A 25,373-nucleotide genomic window follows, 5' to 3' on the forward strand; every position below is an offset into this window, starting at 1 on the left:
GGTTGAAAGTTCTGCTTAATGTAATAAGCAAAAAATATTATACTATCACATAGTTCTTTTAGTGGAAGCTGTTGAAGACAATTAGAGTAGACTTTCATCTACCTTTGGTGGGTTGGGTTTTTTTTAGCAATACCTCATTGTTTTCCATCCTGCAGGTGTCTTGCTGAGGGCTTGCACCCTGATCAGAACTTCGTTCCCCTTCTGTATCTTCACTAAGCATATCTTCTGCTTTGTCAATGATTTCTTTCAGTTGCTCTATAAATATCTCTTTCTCAGTAGGCAATATAAATTCATTTTCTACCTACAGGGATACACAGATATATGTATATTTATTTTTTAAAACTGCATTCTCTCTAGTGTTTGCTCTGTAGTAACTTCATAACAAGAAGTAACTGTATGGCCAATTTAAATCTTTTAAAAATAGCATGCAGTGGAAAGAAGTTCCACATATATGGAACTGGGTGTGTATGAACCATAGTTTATGCTTTACATTTGAAATGAACGGATCTTTTCCCTGGCCAACAGAGCTGAGCAAAGCTACAGAAATTATTCATTGCTCTTATGTAACTGACCTATCTTGATTAAGCAGTAAATGAATGCATTACTGCATGAGAGGCATTTCAAAATATGCACAAGCTTCAAGGACTAGTTGATGGGTCACTGGGAACTTTCAACTTGCCCTGCTTATGCCAGAGCAATTAAGGATAGCATATTGAATATCTCTGAGCCAAATTAGCAGCAGTATTCATGAACAGCTGAAGCATCTGTTGCACATATGCAACAGCAATAAATTGTGACTAGCATGTATGAAGGCCGGAACAGTACCTCTCATTCCACACGGCACACTGACTTCCCAAACAGTAAAGAGAAGAGTGCAAAAGTGGGTCACTCATAGGGAGGTAAAAAACATCCTCTCTTACTATTAGCCTGTGTGTATAGACTAAGTCTAGCTTCCCCTCCCTGCTTACCAGGCATCAACATAGAGACCCCTTTTATTCTTCTTCTGGAAGGATGAGCACACTGCAGAGCAAAGCATCAGCTTGCAGCCATCAGACATCTTCACTTCCTAAGAATTCCTCTGGGTCCATATGGGTCCCAGGGTCAATTTGAAGAGGCCAGCCATTTGCTTTGAGGTGATCCCAGCCCACTCAGAAGGTTTAAAGAAGAAGAAGTTAAAAATAATTAAAAATAGGAGGGGTAGGGAGCCTTGACATGTGATTTCCATGGGTGTCAGGGTGTCTATCAGCACCATACTGGGCACCAAACACACATCCAGAAATGGGATGCTAAACAGAAATCAGGTTGCGTCTCAATAGCTCCCTTCTGAATGATCAGAAATACTTTTCTGTGGCTGTACTAAGAAGGCGGTGGCATCAATTCAGCTAATGAATCTAAAGAAAGGTCTTACCATGTAAGTAGCAATTTCTTCTGGTGCATCGCCATCTAAATCAAACTTAAATGTAACCATTTTGTGATTGTGTGTTTCTAGCTGGCATTCCACCATCTTATCCCCTGTGTTACATACCTATAAAAAGAATCAATAATTATTTCTAACACTCCCAAAGGAGCCCAGGGTGGCAAAAACATCTCATTCATAAATATTCTGTCATCAAAGTAATTCTCCCAACCAGAAATTTCAGGGTTGCCAGGAATAGTACCTTTTACCCATGCATGGGTAGAACAGGAATATAAATATATAAGTAAGTCTTAAGCAAATGTAGCTGACTTACATTTAAAATTGTCAGTTTGGGCCTGTTGGATTTTTCCTGGCGTGAACGAGTACGTGTTGATTTCTTATGCTTCTTGGAAGATTTTCCTTCTTGTTTACTACTTCCACTTGTTCCTTCAAAACTGTCACTCATCTCTTTACCAGAAGCCACATCAGGACTCATGTAACTTTGCAATAAGGAGTAAAATGAAGACAGAAGACAAATAGTATGACCATGAAGCATTCTTTTAAAAGCTCCCCCTCAAAATCAGCACAAACTCTTCAGAACATGCCTTTTTGCAAGAGATCAAAGGTCCACCTCATTAGGTATTCCGTCTCTAATGCTGACAGCAAGATTTTTACTATGAATTTTAACTGCCATGTTCACTGACAGATCTATCCATCAATGTGTCTAAATTTAGTATTTCTTTTTATTTGTCCAGAACCTACTGAGAAGCAGTACTCACTTGGTGACCTACTGGCAAACTACATTTGGCTTGGAGGGTCCCAAGCTATGCATTGGTAGAAGAGGATATTTATAAATAAAATATAAGATTCTGTGCTTCCTTTTTCATCCAGGCTTTGATTGCACAGAATTTGCTCAAATCAAAGTCCCTCATATCAAATTAGGAAACAGACATCAGATGGACAACTATTTCTTTCAGTTGTTTAAATGCATTTACATTTTTAATTAAAAATATCCTCATGCTCTTCTCACAGTGTACCTTGGGAAACATAATGACTAAGAACAACAACAAAACTGAAGATTTTTGGGGGGGGGTCTGGAACAGTGTTTTTAAAATGGTGTTCTGATGAGATGATCAATAGTGGAAGACAAGTTGTCCAAAATACAATTTCTCCATTATTAGTAAATGTTTCTGTGGTACACATCAGCACAGTCTTGGGAACTGCAGCAGCAGGGGTGTTGCTAGCCCCATGCTTGGTGTTTCGCAGGGGTTCTTTGGCTTCATGTGCCTGTTTCTCTGGTGTAACAAGAATACACAAACCAAGGATGTAAATGGCAGGCTTCTTTCTCCCCCAGTCCCAGAGAGAGGGGAGAAATAAGTGCTTTTCCAGTCCTAGGCTCCTTGCTAGCCCCTGTTGTTTGGAAACAGCTAAGCATAGGGCCAGCAAAATGCTTCTTTCTCTAACCAGGAGTGGGGGGTGGGGTGGGAAAAAGAAGCCTGCATTTTAAATACAGTGGTACCTCGGGTTACATACGCTTCAGGTTACAGACTCTGCTAACCCAGAAATAGTACCTCGGGTTAAGAACTTTGCTTCAGGATGAGAACAGAAATTGTGCTCTGGTGGCGCAGTGGCAGCAGGAGGCCCCATTAGCTAAAGTGGTGCTTCAGGTTAAGAACAGTTTCAGGTTAAGAACAGACCTCCGGAACGAATTAAGTACTTAACCCGAGGTACCACTGTATTCGCTTTGGCTGCACGTGCCTGTTCCCAGCAGGATTTAACCCCAGCTGTTGAGTAGAGGTTAATTCCTGCTTAGTTTGGCTGTGTGCACCTTCTGGGAACAGGCACCCACACCCAATGCAGAACTGAACCCTCATCCTCCCACCTATCAGTTGACATCACAAGGGATGTAGGATGATTGACAGGCTTGGGGAAATGGGTTTGTGGGCCAAACTGGACTCCTGAGTGGACAAAGATTGGCCGGAGGTTCTCCACCCCTGCCCTAGAAAACGTTTCAAATCCTCTTGTGTAGACATGATAACAGTTAATGATTGGTATGCCACTGTACTAGACAAATGGTGAGGATACCTTTCACAGCTCTGTGATAGTGACTGCTGCTTTTCCATTATTCCATGCTCCTAAAATGGAAAGAAGAAACAGTTTTTTCACCAGAGGCATGCTTCAAAATTAATATTTGTGTGCAAATCCAGCCACGGCTAGCACTTGTAATTCCCATTGATTTCAATGGCCAACTCTGTGCCAGCATAGCAAACAATCTCTGAGGACACCCTCTCTTTGAGGAAATTACTAGTCATAATGCCTTTGAAGCTGTTCCCCCTATGGAGCAGCATCATGTGCTAGCACTGATATCAGATGAATCAGCTGGTAATATCCGCAGTGGCAAGTTTCAGCCAAAGACTAACAAAAGACCAATCTTTAAAATCCAGGTCACTTTATATTATTATCACTATGCTATTGTGGTGGGAAACTGAATAAAGAAGCATTAGTTTATGGAACGGAAGGTACTCAGAAAGCTGTGGAATAAATATAAATATGAAGAATGAAGATTTTGAATTATTTCTTATAAAGAACTTATAAATGTCATTGAGAGGAGGATCATAAAACATTCACAGGAGGTGAATTGATTTTAGGAGACTCTACCCTGGCAATTGAGAAAACAGCTCATTCAACTAGACCAATGAATTTTCTGATAGTTAACAGCACTAAGGATTCATTAGCAAAAAAAACAAGTACTACCTCTTGAGAAGATTCTGTAGCCTGTGGCATAACTGGGCATGAAGTTTGGACCTGCTGGCCCAGAGGCTGGTGATTATCTGGCTGAGGCGGCAGATAACCAGTAGACTGGAGAGGCAGCCCATGATCTATAGGCATTGCTGCATTTGATGGAGCAATGGTGCTTTGTGGAAGACCTTCTGGACCAATACAGGGTTGCAATGCTTCAGGCTGCAACTGCAGTGGTGGTGACATAACTGCAGAAGGCTGCACTGGCAATGCAGGCATCTGGGTCCCAATATCCACAGTATACTGGGGGTGTCCAATAATCTGTTGCAACATAGCACACACCTGTTAGTAACATCAATTCCATTTATGATATTAATAATTCACATAGCTAAACTCATAACTGTTTTAAATAAAAAAAACCTTTTTAATACAAATCATTGCAGTGTAGTGTGATGAAACCATACTTAAGTGCTTTTTGTTTTGAAAAACAAAGGAAGGAAGGAAGGAAGGAAGGAGGGAAGGAAGGAAGGAAGGAAGGAAGGCCCATTCAGACAAACAGTGACTTATCATATGCAACAACTCACCACTTAGATCTGAAAATTTTCAGCACACCACTGCAGATTACTAAAGGGAGTTGTGAGTTAAATCACCAGATCTGCATGGCAAGTTGCTGCACATAAATGCTTTATTTTATGAAGCAGCTTCTAAGAGCCCATACACATGTCTATTTCACCACATAGCTAGACCTCAGATCTATTCACACCCTCCTTACAACTTGTCAGGATGATAAAGATTACCAACTTATCCCACGGTGAGAGAGCTCACATCAGGGAAGTTTAGTTGTATGTACAAGGTGAGAGTGGTTGCATTTCAGACAATCACAACATCGTTATTTCTGTGAAATGGGGCTCAGTTCAAGAGTTAGGAACTGGATCAAGACATAATGTCTAAATGCTGGATGTAGATTTTTTAATATAAAACTAGGGTCCCCCCCCACAATCAACAAAATAAGCATAATGTCACATCTTTACACATTGCTGACACTATACCTTTGTTTGCACATAACACTAAGCCAAATCATGCCTCAGAATGAGTGAGCAAACTGCAGGCTTCCAGAGAGAAGTTATTTAGCAAAGCGCAACAACAAAATTGCTGGAGAGCAGAGAATTCGACACAATCTCTGCTCCACGAGCCCACACGTTTCCGTGTTTGCACTAAACCATGGTTTAGCACATGGTGGTGGGAAAAATAGACTTCTGTTTCCTTGCACATATTAATTTGGTTATTGTATTTGAAAACCACTTCAAATGTTTGGGGCAGAAAACAGAAACATAATGCCACTTATTCCACAAATCCCCTGTGTGGAATATGTGATGGTCTCTAGAGCAGCTTCAGATGAAATGGATTCTTCCAAGTTCTAAATCTAAAGGATGAGTTCTACTAATGCTTGTGTTATGCAACAGGTATTCTGCGCCAATTCCAGTCATTTTGTCATGAAAATCATGTGTTCAGGCCTTATATTACTGAATCCTACATAGTTAAAGAAGCAAACACCTCAAAGTGTTTGCGCTAAAGAGACTCACTGAAATGAGTGTTTAAGATTGGGCTTCAAGCCCTTTCTTTGTGTACAAATGACCTATGATTTACAGAATTATAAAATTGTAGAGTTGGAAGGGACCCCAGGGCCATCTAGTCCAACCCCTTGCAATGCAGTAACAAAAGGGAGGTTCTCCATAACAGCACTGAGTATGGGCACATCATTATGCATATATTTCTCCTAGAAGCTAGAACTGTGCAAGTTTCAAATGACTGAATCAAGCTTTACCTGAGCAGGAAGCTGAAGCAGGGATGGGATACAGAAGAGAGACACAATAGAAGAGGCAGCAGCAGCAAAGGAAAGCACAGAAGACAGAGAAAGTCACTTTTAGTACTATTAATGTGCCTTATAATTGATGTTTGTGTGCGTTTTATATGTAGTGTGTGTTGTGACGCCAAGACAGAAAGAAAAAAAATAGCCTGCATTGTTAGCATTCACTGCACATAGTTTTAAAGTAGTTTAAATTTAATATAAAGGGATGTTGTCAAGTTTACATAATTGTTTCATTTTGGGTGAAAATGAACAATGCTTCCTTGAAAGGAACGTGTGGACACAACAGTCCAGTACAGCAGTTCTTTCACAATCTCCATGTACTGGGGAAAGATGAGGAAAGCCTATATTTTTGATCCATTTTAAAAGACTGGGTTCTAGGCAATGCTAGCCCTGCTTGGAGTAGGCCTGCTGAAATCAATGGACTTCTCCTGTCTGTGGCTCTACTCTGAGTAGGACGAGTTATTGGCTACAACTCATTACAGTTAAATTACAGCCAAGGGAGTTCCAAAATTTCTAAATCTGAAGACAGAAACTAACTTAGTAATCAGTGCAAGTGAAATAGAGGCAATCTGGGATGCCAATTTTTTCACATTCCCATGGCAAGACATAAAACATAAACATCTTCTGGTCAAGGGTCCTCATCATATACCACAAGTCTCCTTTGAGAACAAATAAGGAATCATGAATCTAAGTCAAAACTGATAGATGTTTATCAGTATGTGACAGGCAATGCTTAGAGAGCTACAAGGCCCGGTGCAACTATTATGGAATCCAATGGGAGTAATACCATTGGTTCAGTGGAGGGTAGGTGGGAATCACATGAACTTAAGTTCTTCACAAACAATCTATGTGTACCAAATATATGGCTGAAGACAGAAACTTAGATACAGTAAAGCTGAAGATACAGAACAATAGGTTGAGATGAAATGTTATGAATTTTAAGAAGGTGGACGATAATGATAAAATGCAATGGCTTCTTATAAAATTCCCATTTTTATCATTCTTAAGCAGTCTTCGTTCTCATTATAATCTCATTTCTGCTCAAATTGTGGTTAATATTCTTTTATTCTATATTCTGTTATAAACTTGTTTTATTAAGAGACTCCTAATTTCGTCTCCTGTAAATGCTAGTATTGATTGCTAATGACCCTAAAAATCTGCAGTTGCAACAATGCAGAATAATATTGGTTACTATTATATATAAATATCCTCAAAATAATATTTCTGAAATTAGTCCCCAGTAAAAATCCCTTTGTTGAAGAACAGTCTGCTTTTAAAGCAATTTTGGTGGTATATAAGCAAAATTATAAATGAATTAAATATAAGTAGATCTGTGTAGATCACCTACTTATTTATTTCTTAACTGCAAAAGCAAAATTTTCTTCACTGTTGATAAGATATTGTACCATCTCCTGCGACAGGAGATAGAAGATGGGGCACTTGATGGATGCCCATCAACTATCATTTGCCAGCCACTTGCTATATTCTACTTTTCATCACCCTAAGACTTATATTAAACAAATTCCTTTTCCAAAGTGACTGGGTTTTCTGGTTCTACCTCCACAGGGCAAATTCCCCTATTTGCTTTTATAGTGAAACAGGCTACAGAACTGTTACTTAAGAGTGATACTCCTATGTTCTAGTACCGAGAAAGTCCAATGTCAAACAGATTACCTGATTACCAGCCCCAGATGCAGACATAGTCTGTTCTGAAGGATGAATTATGCTTGGTTGAAGTGACTGAGGAAGTGGAGGCAGCTGCTGTTGCTGCTGTTGTGAAACTGCTTGCATGTTCTGGGTGTGATGGGGAGAGGGAAGAACTTCATTCTGAATTATCTGCTGGAGGGTAGCCTGGTACATCTGCTGCTGGGAGAGCTGGGCTACTGCATGATGTGCTGGCAAAGCTGACACTCCTGGTGGAGCTACAGCGAGTAATGGTACTGGAGCAGCCGACATATTTGGCACAATTGTTTGGCAGGGCAAGACCAAGGAAGCCACAGAAGTATGAGGAAGGTTGACCGCTTGCATGGGCAGGGCAGGGGAATTTGATGTCAGTGGCAGAGCAGGGTTCATGGGGAAGCTTGGTAAAATCACAGCTGGAGGAAAATACTGAGAAGGAGCAGGTATAGGGGGCGCATTTGCAGCAGGTATATCAGACAAGTTTGGAGGGTGGCTATCAAGTCCTGCCAGAGGAGTAACTGCAGGAATGACGGGAAACTGAGGAATCTGAAAAAAAATATAATATTACGTGAATTGCAAAGAGCGTTCCAGGCTGGCACATTTGCCTTACTAATATGATAAGTACGATGAATAGTGATTTCCGCCCATTTTCTTGGTGTACGCAGAGAGCAAGCAAGATTGATTTTAGAACAAACAGAGAAGAAGACTTGAAAGCAACTGCGTGTTAATCTGAGCAGTTCAAAATTATTGCAAAGGAAACTTACTAATCATGCAGCAATCTATTAATAATCACTCGTTCTATGTACCTGCACTAGAAACATCTTTGGGCAGGTGTTTAGCACATCTCCCACACACAGGTTCTAAATACCGCTGCTCTGATTCAGAGTTTTTCTATACACATGTATAAAGTGTGTGTGTATATATATGTGTGTGTGTATGTGTATATATATATATGTGCATAATATATACATACTATAATGCATATGTAAATATGTATACTATACATACAGTATACATGGAGCTCCTATTTTGAACAGGCTTTCTTGTTCGGTTCAGCAGAGTGCCATGCTATGCAGAGAGACTCTTGTAACTTGAAGTGAAGGGAGAATTTCCTGACCCAAGCCAGCCCAGGCATTAGGCAGGGTGAGGCCCCACCACCTCCACAGCATCATCAGCACCAATTTCAGGCAAGATCACATCCATTTTGGGCAATACCTCACTAAAAATTGGTGATCTTGCCTGAAATCAGGGTTGATGGTGGTGGTGCTTTTCTGCCAGCAGGGCGGAATTTCCAGTTTTGCCTCAAACAGTGAAAAAGGACACACCACCCCTGATTCTGCCCATATTGAAGTTTCTGCAAGTCACTGCAATTTTACAGCTAAGTCAGGGCAAACTTATTTTCTTCTGCATGCAGCTTAATGTTTTCCACAAATCAAAATACTGCAGTGTTTCTCAAACTAGAAGTCTGTGCAAGGGTTTGCATGTTGTATTGGTAGAAGACCTGCAAGTGTTAAAATTCAGCATTTTCCAAAGTGAGGATTGGAAATCCACTAGAATCCTTGATAAGGAAGATGGGGGTGTTGAAAGGTCCCAACTGCTGTGGGTTCTTTTATTCCAACTGGAGACGATGTGGTGTGGGGAAAGCAGGTATGCAAAGGAAGGGGAGATAGAATACTGCAGTTTGTGTGGGTGGAAGCAATGCAGGGGATGTAAGAGCTGGGAAAGCATCCTTAAGGAAGTTCAGGATGGGCAAAGCATGTTAGACTGAATTACAATTAGAAGCTGGGACGCAATTACATATAGTTTGAGAAACACTTAACTTGCATAATAAGCCCCCAATGCATGCCATTCAAGGTACTACATTTTATACATTTATTATACATTTTTAAAAACTGGGTGATAGCTATATACGTATGATTAATCCTAATCATTACAAGCAGATATGCACAAAAGTGTTCAGCATTGAACAACAAAAAAGTCTCATTTAATGCATATGTGTGTGTGTGTGTGTGTGTGTGTGTGTGTGTGTGTATCACAGGATACTGAAGATATTAATCCTTGGAGTTACAGGCATGCAAACTGACATGCATTTGAATTTTCAGCACTAAACCATTTTTAGAAGCTCCTGCTTCCCTCATTTAATGCACATTTAAGTATTATTGCACACTAGCTTGTGTTCTAAAAATACTGGGGTACATTTTTAAAAAAAAATGCATGTATGTTTTAAAATAGTTTGCATTATTGAATAAAGGCACGATCGCTCGGTTGTGTAAAATTTTGGAAATGGTAAAATTGATTATACAAGGATACAAATTGCACTTCTTTCATCACTTATGGTGACTAACAGTTGTATCTAGGTATAGAATGCATTTCTACTCCCATGTTTGCTTCCATGTTGAATGCTCTAGGATTCAGCACTTGACAGAGATGAAGCTATTTACTGCCCACTCTTATCTCCCTTTGATAATCTTTCTCTCCTCTATCTCTGAACAGCCAATCCATGTGGAAATTGAAAGCAATTAGCATTGGTGAGCACAAACTCTCTAATATTATATGTACTATCTGAGGAGGCCTCAATTGGTAGCAGGAGAATTTAATTTGGCTATGGGATACAGACCAAGCTACCAGCAACTCAGCTTCTGAAAAAGAGCAGGACATGTACCGTATCTCCTCAAGTGGAAAAAAGGCAGGAGGGAATCTGAGCAGAAATCCAGAAGATAAGTGAGCCATTTTCCTTTGAGTAAGGAACAAAACCACTCTCTTCTTCTCTCTCTACCCCTCAATTATATGTCCATTCTTATATATTAAGTTAAGCATTTAGGGGGAAAGAACCAATTTCCTGGAATCCTAATTTTAATTTGATGTGGGCTTTAAGAGCAGCTGAAATTTCCCACTTTGTGGAAAAAACCGAGGGAATCAGAGTATGAAGGGACTTCTGAAAATATTGTCTGAGCAATGTGTATGCCTCACTGTGTTCTGCATTTTTACTTTTCTTGTTCTTTTAGTTTTAAAAACATGGTGAGTGGCTTGATATTGCCAGTCCTACTACTACTGACCTAAAAGATTTATTTGCCACCTCTTTATCCATACTCACCAGTACAGACAATCACATTCTTTCTGGTGGACTGAGATCACAAGGACTTGTCTGTGTGTTAGCGCAAGCGAGAATGCATGTGCAGTAGGCACTGTGCCCAAAGTGCTTCTTTGGGGACATGGATTTGTCAATCTTTTCCTTCTTGTTCACCCTTTGTGTGTCATGGAATGCTGATCTCAAGAGTCACCCAACCTTACACTGGCTTTTGAGGAAAGGAAGGGGATGATGACAGGAAGCTGAAAAGCTAGTATTTGTGTGCAATATATTGTACACAACCATTGTCCTGAAGCAGAAAGTTTCCTTCACAAATACTGGTGGAGCAATTACACTAAATGCTCAAAATTTAAGAAGTTTGTTGCACCAGCAAAATAAATGGACATAACAACTGGTGTAGCTGTTAAGAAATATTTTGCAGAGATACTGAAAAAAATAAAAATCGTGTGTTATAGAGAGATATACCCACACAATTTTTTAGACTCAAGAATATATGAAATATATGAAAAAAAATGAAAATGTAAATGCTTTCAAAATATGTGGGCACCTTCTCTCTCTCTCTCTCTCTCTCTCTCTCTCTCTCTCTCTCTTAGGTAAGAGACAAATGCATTTGAACCCAACATAAGGCAGTGTCAGCTATTACTTAACATGTGGATTTAACATAGGAAACAAAGTGCAGGAAAATCTAATCAGGCCAGGGACCTTGTCTTCAATAGGCATCTTCTGTTCTGGAAAAAAGCATTGTGGGGTCCCCTCCCCCATTTTGATACAGTCAGAAAAGGAGCAAAGGTACTTGTTCACCTTCAACTTATTGTTCAGAAAATCTATTATAAGCCACTGAAAAGCATCTATATTTCTGCTACTGCTAAAGGAAGTAACAACCTGAGCACTACAGTAAGAAATGAAGGCGGGGGAGGTGATGAAGGTAAGTGAGAGCTCATGGGGGGAAATGGAGTCATATTTTGTCCATCATGCAGAATTTTCAGTATCTATGGCCTGTCTACCCTACTACTAATTAAATTTTCAACAAAACAATTCAGAAAAATTAAGACCAAATGGAGAACAAGGAATGTAAATAACACAATTTATTCAAAGAAGCCCAAACATTATCTTTATTGCTATCTATTTTGGTTCACTGGTTGATTGGTCTTTGTTTTTGCTTTTCTTTGGTAATCCCTTTGTGTCAGCTGTTCTGTTGTTTTCACTGTCCTGCTTTGCTTTTCCTACGGCTGGAAGTCTCTTTCCACTGTTCCCTACCTCAGTTGTTTTTGCATACATTCAGAAAATGCAAAGCAATAACAACAAATGGAGTCTGAGGAACATTAAAATACTAACTGGCTTATTATGGCACAGAACTTATTGTGGGCTAGAGCTCACGCCATCAGATCATAGACTCATAGAGTTGGAAAGGAGCTTGAGGATCATCTAGTCCAACCCCCTGCAAGGCAGGAATATGCAGCTGTCCCATATGGGGATCAAAATTGCAACCTTGGCATTATCAGCACCTCCTTCTTCTTCGGCGATCACTTGTAGCCGAGTAAGATTGTCTTCCGTAAACATGGTTTTAACAATGAGTCCATAAGTGACTGTGGAGGCCAATTCTGGACCCACACGTCCTTCCACAGTGGGGACATTGGTTCCTGGGCGGGGGTTGATCACGATGTGGATTTGCCAAGCGTGCCTTCCTCCTAGCATGTTTCTCCCTTGCGTTCTGAGTTTGAGTGTCTTCAAAGCCCATGACACCTTTGGTAAAGGCTGTTCTCCAACTGGAGCACTCGCAGCCAGGGTTTCCCAGTTGTCGGTGTTTATACTACTTTTTTTTAGATTTGCCTTGAGACAGTCTTTAAACCTCTTTTGTTGACCACCAGAATTACACTTTCCATTTTTAAGTTCAGAATAGAGTAGTTGCTTTGGAAGACGATAATCGGGCATCCCACACTCTAACCAACTGAGCTATCCAGGTTGATGCACAAAGTGTCATTCTTTGCACATAACACAAAGCCAGAACTTCAACAGAACAGACGGTGTAAAGTGTGCCTCTGGAATTTTTCAGTAACAGTGGCCATGTCTGGGCTGGTTTCAACAACTGGAAGACCAGTTCCAGATACTGGTACTTAGAGGCTACTCCTCAGCCCCACAGCATTTTTGGTATTGCATCCTAGACGTTTCCATTTTATCTCCCATACTTTTAAACATCTATATGAATTGACTGCACTAGGTAATCCAGGGATTTGGAACAACGCCTCATTTGTATGCAGATGACGCCCAGCTCAGTTTATCCTTTATATCTGAGGCAACGGAAGTGCTAAATCAGTGACTGAGACCAATGATAGATGAGGTTCAGTAAGCTGAAGTTCAATCCTGACAAGCCACAGTTTTGGTTCAAATACATTCTCTTTCTTCTCTTATAGTTAAAACCTAGATTTTTGTTTGCTTTTCCTACTTTTATAATTTTCTTGAGAGAGAAACAATTTGCTCTGCTTTATAAATGATGCCGTTTGCATATTATAACCACCCCTTCTCTTTTGTGTCAGTATTTAGACTGAAAGTCTTCAGGCAATGATGTATCTCCTTTCACTTTTTTGGATGTGCTCAATTTATTTTATGCACTATACAATTAATAAAAATAAATTTCCTAAACAAGATGCAAATGCACAGAAGCCACATGCTAATTGCGAAGCCTGCCATACCAACTATTAGCTGTGAAGTTCTACCAAAATTAATTACTTATAACAAAATAAAGAATGTTTATTGAATTCAAAGGTTAGCTTACCTGGCCAGGTGGGACTGTTGGAAGTTGCTGCACAGGGGGAATCTGCAGAGGTGTGAGAGATGCATTGCTAGCTGCCACCTGAGAACTGGGAGTTTGATACTGGGGCAATAGGTGAGGTGCAGGTTGCTGCACTGGGCAAATGGGCTGGTTGGCTAGAACATGCTGTAGAGGAGCTGGAGGTGGGATGGACTGCTGGTAGAGAGAAAAAGGGAGTACACCGTAAGTTCCCAAAGTGCTCTGGCCATGGGGGATAACTTATTTGTCATAGGCACTACCTGATACCTCAACATAGGTGCCAACAACAACAACAGCATTCTACCCCCCTCTCTGTACCAGCTAAAGTGCTAAGAAAATAATAAATTAACACTGTTAAGAGAAAAGTTGAGGGGGGAAAGCCATGTAGTCTAGGAAAAGCCATCGCCTACCACCTGCAGACGGGTTGAATCATGCCATAGCGATGTAGCATCATTCCATTGTGCATTGTGTCCCAGGACTGCATCAGAGGAGCAGCATGTTCAGATTCCACATCCCCCACAGAAAATCACCAACTACCTCCCCGTTTTTGTGAGAAATGAAGCAACCTGGGAAACTGCAGGGGCGCTATCTGGGTCAGTACTAGGTAGGTCACCCAAAGTTATGATGGATGAAAACCTTATTTTCCATCTCCAAAGAATGAAATGTATCCTCTCCTCCTGGTCATGGAAGAAAATTGAGGAGATGAGCTGTGGAAAGGACCACAGGTAGGGATGGAGGCTTAAAAATTCAGCCCTCCCTGTCTTTCTTGCATATTAAATGGATGCAGCATAATTTTAATAACTCATTTTAGAATTTGAGCACTGCATTTGAAGATTACACCACACTTGTAATAATGCAAAAGCAGGCTTGAGATAAAGGGTAATAAAACACCCCTATGTTTATTCAGCATCTTCACTTAAAAGCAAAACAACAACTAACTACTTACCTGCTGGCTGGCTAACACAGGCTGTGATTGTCTCATCTGGACAGGGGCAACGGAGGTGGGATGGACGAGAGGAAATGGGATTGCTGGTTCTTGATAATGTTGTGGTCGCTGAGAGACAACAGCAGGTGGAGCCTGAACCACTGGAAGTCCAGGCTGAAGGGAAGAAAGGGGGGGAAACTACTTTAGAAAACTACAACCTGCAAAGATTATTGGCTATCAGGACAGCCAAGTTGTGTTGTGAATCACTCCTTAAAGGCAATCTCGTAGCTGTTCAAGAAGTGAGGCCCATAAACTGAGTGGACCTTTTTCTATGGTAAGCAGCGACGACAAAACTCAACACCAAGTTTTGTAATCCATACTTGGTAGAAAATACAGAAAAGACGACACAGGAGTTATGGCTGAAAGGATGGAACGAAGCTGCTGGAACCTCAATTCCAGTGCTGTGATCCTATGAATACCTTGAATACAGTATACTCAAAATGTGTCCACAAGAAACAATAATGATGTATGCATACATGCTAAGAATATAACCTGCAGGTGCAGTAAATGTTTACTGGAGACCTCCGTGCTTCCCTTGTAAGTGGGCAAGGAGATTTCTTTCTTTCTCTTTTTCTAAAAAAAATCTTTAATAAGTATGAGCATTGGAGCAGAAAGTCACAGATGGCTTTCTGTTTTTTACAGCCTTCATTTACACTGTTCTCTGCCTTTACAATACCCAAGCTGGCTGGTGTCATGGTGTCCACTGTTTCCACCAAGGCATGCAAACTTGCTACTCGAGCAATTAGCACTAAACGCAGGCAATTATCTTATGCCTGTGAGACAAGGCAAGAGTGGGATGAGACCTTATTTATTTATTTTACAACTGATGCAATCTGCCTTTTAGCCCATTATGGCTCACAAGAGAAGTATATTAAAATATGAACATTCAAACAAACAAATATCCACACTAAAGCAACTAGCAATAAAAGCAAGGTTGTAAAACCCAAGCATATTGTGTGATGCCTATACTTCCCTTTTCCCTATGACTCAGATGACAGGTGTGGGAAAACCCTGAAAGCATGATTATGGTACTGAGAAATGGTAGGGGGATTGAAGGGTAGGGGGAAAGAGAGTGGAGAGGAAACTGAGGCATGTTGACCTGCACTGAATCTCCAAGTCACCACCAACAGTTCCTAGCAGTTCCACATGAAGGTAAATAATGTATTTACAGTGCAGTAGTGACCATTTATTTCTTGGGATTGTCAGAATGAGTCAAACCAGATGGGGGACAGGAGATTTGCCATTAGATCTCCTGACCTTTTGACTGTTTACATATTACTGGCTTAAAACATAGAAAGGCTCATACTTATTTTCAATTCAGACTGGTTTTGGGGTTGAAATGCATCAGAACACAGTGTTTCAGAATAAATGACAGGATAGATATGGATTGTGGCTAACTGCTTCTCAAACCAGAAGTGGATGCACTATAAATGGGAGTGTGTACACAGCCTTCCTTAAACCAACAAAAGCAAGCAAGGAGTATGTGTGTGTGTATGCAATTTGAGCAGGACCAGTTACAGGGGTAAGGGAGATTAACTTCACGTATGCCAAATTTCCCCTCCCTGCAGAAGCTAATATTTCCCCCCTACATGAAGTCTAAACATACAGCCTACTTTTCAACCATCTTCCTTTTGTGGGTGGTGGTTTTTGATTTTTAAAGGAAATGCTGGAGCATCCCATCTAGTTGGACTCTAAGATGTTATGGGAGGGCGGGGGAGTTGGTGATAAAGCAGAGAGCAGGCACACTAGGGCATCCATGTACCAGTCAGATTGCAGAATAGTGTTTAGTTTTTAAAAGGAGAGGTGTCAAAGATTCAACCCTTTCTGAGAACATTTTCACTATTTCCAAAATGTATGGCAGAGCGTGGACTGGCTGTGGTGAGGGGAAATCATTCCATTCATTCTCTCCAGGGCACTGAAAAGTAATAAATGAATAGCCCCATAAGCTGATGCCTGCCCACAGCATATTTCCTACCCCGACTGTAACTTCAGCGGTTGGGCACTAATGCCTTAGAGAAGTCTTGTTTATTCACTAGACTCCACTACCTGAACAGCTTATGCAACCATGAAAAATGCATATACAAAAATGACTTTAAAGAAAAGAGAATTGAAATACATAAAGTACACTTTAAATTTTCATGAAAGGCAGGCAAGTGATTAAAAACAGCTGATAAACTTTGGGGGAGGAGGGGGTTTGCAACTAAAAGCATGCTGTAACACATTAGGAAAGGGAGAAGTTACTACGTATGTGAGTTGCTTTATATTTTTATGAATGAATAAAAAACAGCCATGTTAGCACTAGGTAGTCCATGAGTCGATAAAGAGCAGTTTTTTTGCAGAAATAAAAATGGCTAGCCAAAAACAAATAATGGTTTGTTTTAAAAAAAAAAGCATTATTATTATTTTTACAGAAAGGCAGGAATCCTATACAAAACATCAGAATGTATGTGGCTGGATGCTGAATGAAAACTTGACGAGTTAAAAGCCATATTACAAAGGATGACTTCTGGCACTTTTCTTTGTAAGTGATTAATAGGAATATGTTGTATGTCAAAAAGACCTCATTAAAACATAATGCCATCTACTTGAAGTCTTACTCGGATGTAAACAATGTTGAAGAAAAAAATTGAAACAAAACTGATCAAATATAAATAATTGTTGTGATGACTAAAATTAAGCAAAGTGCATCTGTATGAAAAAGTATTTTACTTTTTAAGAGTTTTCATTTAGATAAAAAAGCAATAACCAATGTTTCTCACAAATGTCAAGTTAAAATATTTTACTTTTTAAAGCTATCAGGAGTGTCACATCCATACTTCACAACTGAAAATCAAATGTTGGGTGGGCACTGAGGCGCCCAGCTCCATTGTTGAATTTTGCAATTGCACAAAGTTGCAGGCCTTTTGCTTTATATAATAAAGCAGCAAGATAAGATTAAAACTTGCAAGGTAGGTAGTACATTTATCTGAGGAACCGTTGCAACAACAAAGGAAGGCTGGTACAATCACCAAAGCTATTCCCCTCCCCCGGGTTAAGAAAGCGATGCTGTCATGGAATTCATGGGACCATACAAACTAAGTACACCTTAGGTTTTATTACAGGCATTTTGGAGAGAGAAAAGGGAAAAGTAGGGCAAGCATGGCTTTTCTAATTGATTGAAAGTCATTCCGGGTCAAACAGGATGCATTCAGTATCATTCTTGGAATTGTTCAGTCTTCTAAGTCAAGCGAGGAAGCAATGAGGCATTCCACCTACCGCAGCTCTGGCATCTTTTTTACAAGCTAGGCTGCTCCCAATGTTTGGTAGGCCTTGAGTCAGGTAGTCATTCTGCATCACTGAAGTCTGATCTGGACCAAGCTTGTGGCAACACTGGCAACATTCTGCCTTGCTGGCTTGTTCAGAAATAAATTCTGAACATGGGGTTTTCGTAGGCGTGCTTGCTGTTTTTACTGAGGCAGAGCTGTTTTGTGGGTTAATTAGATGCTGCACAGATTCATTTAATAAAGACAGCTCTAAACTTTTGCCATAAAGCTTACTAGTTTCATGATGTGGTTGAGATGCAGAGCTGGTTTTTAGACCATTGCAGAGGACGGAAGGAATGTGTATAGCACATTTAAGAGGCATTAATAATTCAGTTTTGTTCAGATCTGCTCCAGAATGCAGCAGATGAGCCAAGCACTCGTGGCAGGTTGGTTTAATGAGCATAAACTCGGCAGAATTTGAAGACTTCCAGAATCCCGGTAGCTGTGATTCACTGGTTTCATTTTCCTTCTCCTGCAATGGCTTTAGGCTTGATCCCAGCAGTTCTGCTGTGAGAGGCATCGCATTTGGTGTCAAAGCCACCACTGAATCACTATGGCGACGGCAGCTGAAGGAACTGCTGTGCAACGCAGGTAGCAAATACTGTCGAGTACAGAAGCACTGTGTCCCAGGGGTCTCTGAGGAGGAGCACACAAGGCACGTGCCAGCTTTGTCATTGAATAAGACTGAAGGTTCGTGTTCGGCTTCTTGCTGCTCTTCTTGCAGTAACAGTTCCATTAATTTTTGCTGGTTGTTGAAACAGGAGCATGAGAGCAAGTGTGAATGACTTCCTAGGTACTGGTTGTTAGATTTAGGAGCTTCTACAACAGAAGTGCTTCTTCGCCTCTCTGAAATATTCAGTCCAACGAAAGAGCTACACAGGTACTGAACAGATGCCTGACCTTTAGAACAGCTGGAAGAAATATCTGACCCGAAAGATTCTTGAGAAAATGAAGGAACAATAATATGTGGCTATAGAGACAGCGAGAAAACACAACAAATGAGAGAATGCTTAAAACAATAACGTTTAGGGGTTCTAATTTGGTTACAGTTAAACTAATAAACACATTTGGGTTGAATTAAATGTATTGCACCTGGTTAGTTTGTTAGAGTACACTAGCTAAAGCAAACATACATACTGAGTAGATAAGCATATGTGTTTTTATGGCACCAATTCATATATATGGGGGAGCTTCATATATTTATGTGGGGAAACTGGACTCAGAGTCTAGAATCTGAAAAAGAATTTGTTCTTAAAGGTTATATGTGGAGATCCATAAATACAAAGTATTTTAAGGAAACCGTTATGCTTACAACTGAAGGCTGCTGGTAGGGTCCCAGCTGCTGAAGACCATGGGGCAAAGTCTGGCTTTCGCTGAGAGGTGGGCTATAAACCCGCTGAATTGCAGGAGGTATTGCATCAGGCATAGATGAGTAGATGACACTTTGCTGGCTGCTCTGGGAGTCTGAATACACAGTTGATCCCTGCCCACTGTCGAATGTGCTATCAGCTGAAGGATGATTGGGGGAAAAAACAAAGGGTGTGTTAAAAATCAAAGGAACTTAGTTCTGATTCCCAACTCACTGATGTCCCAGCTAGTCTGCAACAATGCAATGCCTATGTAATATCACAGCCTGTGCAATGGTGTGCTAGTGCAGTAGCCCATATACCTTCTCCTAAAATGATAATGCATTTATCAGCTTGCACAGCATGTCTCAGAATTGGCCCACGGTTCAAATTCACTTTAGCTGTTATACACTAAATGGCTGTTGGGTTACTTTCTCTACCAATTTTCTCACTGCCATCTTTATCTGGATAGAGCCATACTGAAAAATTCATGTCAAGGCTAGCATGTTTTGCTCATTTATGTCTACCAGACACTATTACAGACCCATAGCACAGTGGATTTGATTATGATTTCAACTTGACATGAGTTAGCTGAACACCTTGCTGGAATATTTTTTTCTCCTGTATTTTTAATTCTCTTTTATTCAGTGATGATATTACAAGTTCCAAGGGGCCATATATACAGAACTGAAGCAGTCGAGTGTGCTAGAATTTTGTTATTGCACATTTCCTCTAAAGTAGGTGTGGAATTAGGGGAATATATTAAATGTAGGAATGGGATGGGTGGATGGATGAAAGGAAGGGACTGTTCAGCAGCCTGCTTGCATACTCCCCTGCTTTGAACCTTAAATCAGCCTTTACGTTTTGACTTTATAGGAAATCATCATGGCCATAGCATGTCATTCAAGTTAATGTCAATGTGGAGTATTCAATAGATATTTATTGGTGCAGTCCAAAGTCCTGGTCATGCTGACACTACAATCTCTTTTCTATACAGCTCAGCGCTTTGAATGAGAATGGATGTTGGTGATTCTGCGTTATATTTCCTCTGCTCATAGAAGGGAGCAAAGAAGCATAGAATATGGGCTGCATGCAAAAGAAGTGTGAGCAGACTCCAGCTTACTAATGTCCATCAGCAAAATAATTTTTTTATATATACTTTTAGTAAAGCTGAAGGACATGTAGTAGAAAAAAAAGAAGTAATTTGGGTGTATTACTTTCTGAGTGATAGAAATACAAAGAGTGCTTTGTTCTAATGTTATTTATTGCTGGGAGAAAACAACTTAAGAATTAAAGTTCAAGTGCCACTTGCTCTGCAATGAGACATGGTAAAGAAGAGAGAATTTTCTAGTGAAAGAGTGAGTTCAGTTTACATTATATCGGGGTGGAGAACCTCCAACCCAGGGGTCAGATCTGGTAAGGTTCCAATTTGGCCCACACCACCTCCCCCCCCCCAAGATTTACACCTTCCCCACACCTGACACCATATGTGGTAATATGTGTGGGGCTGTACAGACACAGCTGGATTGGCTGCCCTACCAAGTTCCTTGCAAGGAGCTCAACCACATAGCCAATTCTTGCAGAAAGCAGTTTTGCTAGCCCTGTGCTTGATGCTTTTTCCAAGTATAGGGCTGGCAAAGCCCCAAGTACTGCAGTCCCCGAGCACCCAACAGCCAGCTGGCTGTCAAGTACTTGGGAAGCACCGTGGAAGAGACTTTGACAGGTGGGCAAGAGAATCTGCCTGTTAATGTCATAAGAACATCAGGTGACTGACAGGTCACTTGCCCAAGCTGGCCTGCAGAGTTGCGGGAGATAGTGGGCAAAGAAATTCCCCAACCTTGCTTTATATGAATGCTTCCTGCCCTAGTTTCTGCTTTTACAACAAGGACACTAGCTTATTTAACCATAACCCTAAAGCAATTTGATCCCAGCTAACCAAGCAATTTTTTTTCTGCCCCAATGGCCCTACTGATCTTGGCAGTGGCAGCAAAAAGAGGGGGGAGGGAATTGAAGCAGACAAAGCACTGGGGAGGGCAGAGCCCAGGAACCTGGCTATCAGATTGATCAGCTGATGAGCAGAGAATGGGCAACAGCCCTCCTTCTCAGCTGATGTGCTTTAAATATGTCTTTGGAGTGTGGAATGTTTAAACACTATGCTATGTTATTGTATAGCTGATATCAACAGTCCAGCATCTCCAAGTTTGATAGGGTACTATATTATTAAAATAGTTTCTCTTTACAAAGCAGAAAAAGGAACATATGCCACACAATTCTTAACTGGAGCCAAAATCAAGCTCAGGCTTAATAAAAGTATTTGGGAAGTTACATTTCTTCTGATTTTGGGGGATTCAGTTCTAGCTCTCATAGGTTTGGGCCAAATCGAACCATTAGCTGATGAAAATTCATCGTGGTCCAATCAATCTTCCTTTTAGCGGGGTGGGAGAAGCCACTTCAAGTTTTGCTCATGTAATTGTTTATAAGCAAGACTCCATGTATTTTATAATGTAGAGATGTTTACAGCATAGATATTTTAATCTATTACAGAAATTATTTGTAACCACAAATGGGGGGCGGGGAGTGTAACTATACAGAGCTGAAGTAGCAGTAGGAAGCCAAGTCTGGATTTTTATGGCTCATCATGTCGTACAGAGATGCTAAATTATTTATCTTCATTTCTGCCTTCTTTGAGTATCACAGGCAGCATAAAGGAAATTATTTATAGGGCTTTTAGACACAAAAGCACTATGCTACCATCCAAATAGCATATGATACTGGTGCTTTAAAGTACAGCAAAAAAAAATTTAAAATGGAAGTGGTGGGATTAAACGGCATCTTATTTTTAAACGTATTTATGTTTTGTAAGCAGCTCTCAATGAATAATTATTTTATAGCTAGATGTTTTAACTAATTTAGTTAAAATGTATATTGTTATTTGAGGTCTAGTTCTCATATTAGGAAATTCGATCTGTTTTACTGAAACAGAAAATTAGAGTTGTCTATTATGATACTATTTCAGTTATTTCTGTAGTCAAAAACATTGTGTCTCTTCTTCGAATATAGTGGCCTACAAGCTTCAGCAATGAAGCAGAATTCTATTGTGCTGATAAGTATTTTCAATCCTGACTCAACCCATTGTGCTTGGACAGAACAGTTTCAGAATTGTAATTTTCTAGATAAGTTTTTGCAGGAGTCCTACATGACTCCTGCTGTAGGGACTATCTGCTACTATATAGCATTTTAATTCTATTAATGTGTTTTAGCTGTTCTTATTTTATCTGTAAGCCACCTTGAGACCCTGTCAGGGAAAAGGTTGGGGAATAATAATAATAATAATAATAATAATAATAATAATAATTAATAATAATAATAATAATAGAACTATCTATGGTGGCTGCTTGCCATATATTAGTTAGTGCTTCACTCTAGCAGGAAACACCACCTGGGATGTAAAGAAAGTTAGATGGTGCTGGATTGAAATTGAGAGGTTTCTAGCTGTAATGATATATAAGAACATAGATGAGGGGGGGAAAAAGGGGTTTGAAAAATGAGGTAATGTTACAAGCTGTAATGCTTTAAATGAAGGATTTGCTGAACAAATAACACTAATTGGGATACAAGAAGGAGAAGTATGAGGAGGTCTGAGGAATTTGTTATTTAAAAGTACGGTTTATGAATGTTATGCTTTTGTTTAATGTTTCTGTTTGTTTTGTTTTTGTTTGTTTGTTTAAAAAATTGGAAAATTTAATAAATATTCTTTAAAAAAAAAAGGAAACACCACCTGGGATGAAAATAATAGGTGTGGAATATGTAATCTCAACACGAAGTAAGTCCCAAGAACACCTCTGTTAGTTGAAGCTCTACGCAAGGATATGCAGAGAGTGCTACCAAGCTGCAGGGGTCATGTCTGACTAACATCCCCAGGAACAAGAAGGATGTCAGATAATGGCAATGCTTTGCAGCTTTCTTTGAACTGTTTAATGAAATCTTTAGCCCTCATCCCATTTTCATGTTCACTGTGTTCCAGATTCAAAGGGAACCTCTGGCCCCTGACAGAACACCACTTCCTTCCATTTCTCTTCTCAACTGGTTGTTACTTTATTCCATCTTTCAAGTCAAATATTCCATGCCATTGTGAGCTAATGGGGCTGGTTGTTTTTCCACCACCCTACTTTAGGATATTTTTTCCTGAAGATATTCTGAGCGTCTGCAAGCCTCAGAGCTACTTTAAGCCTGCCAGCACCTCCCTTTTGTACATGGGTAGCACTGTTTTGGCTACAGCTCCATGAACATAGGAAGATTTGAACAAGAAATGCAGGTCATGATAGCTAACTGCTGACCCTTGAGAAAATGTTTCTTTACAGATCACTTATTTATTTTAATCACAAATACGTGGAGCTTTTGGAACCATGCATCCCAGTTGTTTTTCTTTCCCTGCCATCTTTCCAGCATAATTTACCTGTTTCACACTCTACAAATTTGCTGGCATGGTAACTGTGTCTATATGATTCTTATTAGACTTTAATTAGTTTACATGCAGTGCTTTTTTCTTAAAATTTTTTTTAGTGGTACTCTCATTTTGACTCAAGAAAATCAGCATTTTATATCGGGAAAAATAAATACAGTGGTACCTCTGGTTACGTACTTAATTTTTTCTGGAGGTCTGTTCTTAACCTGAAACCATTCTTAACCTGAGGTACCACTTTAGCTAATGGGGCCTCCTGCTGCCTCTGCGCTGCCGGCACACAATTTCTGTTCTCATCCTGAGGTAAAATTCTTAACCTGAGGTACTACTTCTGGGTTAGGAGAGTCTGTAACCCAAAGTGTTTGTGACCCAAGGTGTTTGTAACCCAAGGTACCACACTGTACAGTAAATGGACAAAAGTACAAAGATTCACAAAATGTTTAGGGGTGTGTTTAGGTCCCCTTGCGTCCCCCCAGAAAAAAAGCACTGCTTTCACCACCAGTGCCTTGTTATATACTCTCAGTTGGGTTTCTATGAATACTGAAACCAAGCAACTTACATGCAAGTGAAGTGACGCTTGTGGGAAGATTCTGCTGAGAAAGATGCTGGTCAGCTTCAGGCTCTTCTGGTTCTGACAGTATGTGATGACCAGTGTGAGAAAGGTACATAACCTGAACTGGTTGTGCTTGTGGAATCTTCATTTTTTCTAAACTCTCCGGATCCCGTTGTTCTTCTGATTGCAGGAGAGGCCAAATCCTCTCTCTTCTCCACTGTATTAATGCTACTCTGTCACGTATTGACTTTGCAACAATTTTGACATCGCTCTCATGAAAAAATCCAGCATCAACCTGAAATAAAGCCATGATTGTTCAGCTGTGAATCCACATACATGTAGGTGTTCATTCAGCAGAGTATTTTCTAAAGAGTTTTCGAAGAAGTGTGATATAACGCATGCCACAGTTTTTCATAAAATAGTGATGTAGCTGCAAAACCAGCACCAGATCAAGCAACTATTATTCTATTTAAACATATGTCTGTCAGTCATTCTAATTTGAAGATCACTGGAGCACCATATAAAATCCGTTGTTAGCTACTGTTACTTTTTCAGTCAAAGCATAACAGATGGCTGACAGGAAGGGGGCATTTATAGGAATAATTAAACCTAGTGCACACTGCCATCATATTTGGCATGATCTCAGATGTCTGCTTCATGAATAACCTACAATTTTTCCAAACTGCATTGCAGCTTAAGACTACAGCTTTTCAGGAACAAAACCTTACAGAGGCTACCTCTGTTTCAAGTTTTTCAGTAAGACAGGTTTGCAGCGACGATATTTTCAAAATGGAACTAGGCACCTAGGCCAGATATTCAAGTTCCAATGTTTAAGACAATCACTCATTTTATGCTGTCTTGCATCTGAAATCTACTTTACAATTTCATTTACACATATTAATCTCTGTATTTGAAACAGAATGCATATCATAATGGAGAAAACATATAACAAGAGCCAGTGTGGTGTAGTGGTTAGTGTGTTGGATTAGGACCTGGGTGACCAGGGTTAAAATCTTCACTTGGACATGAAGCTCACTGGGAAACTGTTGGCCAGTCACTGCCTCTCAGCCTAACCTACCTCAGAGGGTTGCTGTGGGGATTAACTGAGGAGGGGGAGCTCATTGGAGAAAAATGTGGGATATAAATTCAGTAAATAAATGCCTT

The 25,373-nt window shown here is 40.1% G+C and overlaps 1 protein-coding gene across 19 annotated transcripts in view; it reads right to left on the minus strand.

Moving 5' to 3' along the window:
- WNK2 (WNK lysine deficient protein kinase 2) overlaps positions 1-25,373 on the minus strand; it is a 112,894-nt gene that overhangs the window by 40,850 nt on the left and 46,671 nt on the right. For 10 of the 19 annotated variants that reach the window (XR_008329026.1, XR_008329025.1, XM_053377777.1 and 7 more), the window contains exons 8-18: positions 24,216-24,504; positions 19,161-19,357; positions 14,508-14,660; positions 13,547-13,738; positions 7,680-8,231; positions 5,961-5,972; positions 4,151-4,456; positions 3,482-3,531; positions 1,731-1,896; positions 1,409-1,525; positions 134-301 (exon numbers count right to left, since the gene is read on the minus strand). Coding sequence is in view for 17 of the 19 variants with exons in the window: in XM_053377777.1 (XP_053233752.1) it covers positions 134-301; positions 1,409-1,525; positions 1,731-1,896; positions 3,482-3,531; positions 4,151-4,456; positions 5,961-5,972; positions 7,680-8,231; positions 13,547-13,738; positions 14,508-14,660; positions 19,161-19,357; positions 24,216-24,504 (2,202 nt within the window). In the remaining 2 variants the exon portion in view is untranslated. The remainder of the gene's footprint in view (positions 1-133; positions 302-1,408; positions 1,526-1,730; positions 1,897-3,481; positions 3,532-4,150; positions 4,457-5,960; positions 5,973-7,679; positions 8,232-13,546; positions 13,739-14,507; positions 14,661-19,160; positions 19,358-24,215; positions 24,505-25,373) is intronic. The other 9 variants (XM_053377775.1, XM_053377770.1, XM_053377772.1 and 6 more) reach the window with 9 other exon arrangements.

The sequence above is a fragment of the Podarcis raffonei genome, chromosome 2 (genome assembly GCF_027172205.1).
Source record: "Podarcis raffonei isolate rPodRaf1 chromosome 2, rPodRaf1.pri, whole genome shotgun sequence".
Taxonomy (NCBI): domain Eukaryota; kingdom Metazoa; phylum Chordata; class Lepidosauria; order Squamata; family Lacertidae; genus Podarcis; species Podarcis raffonei.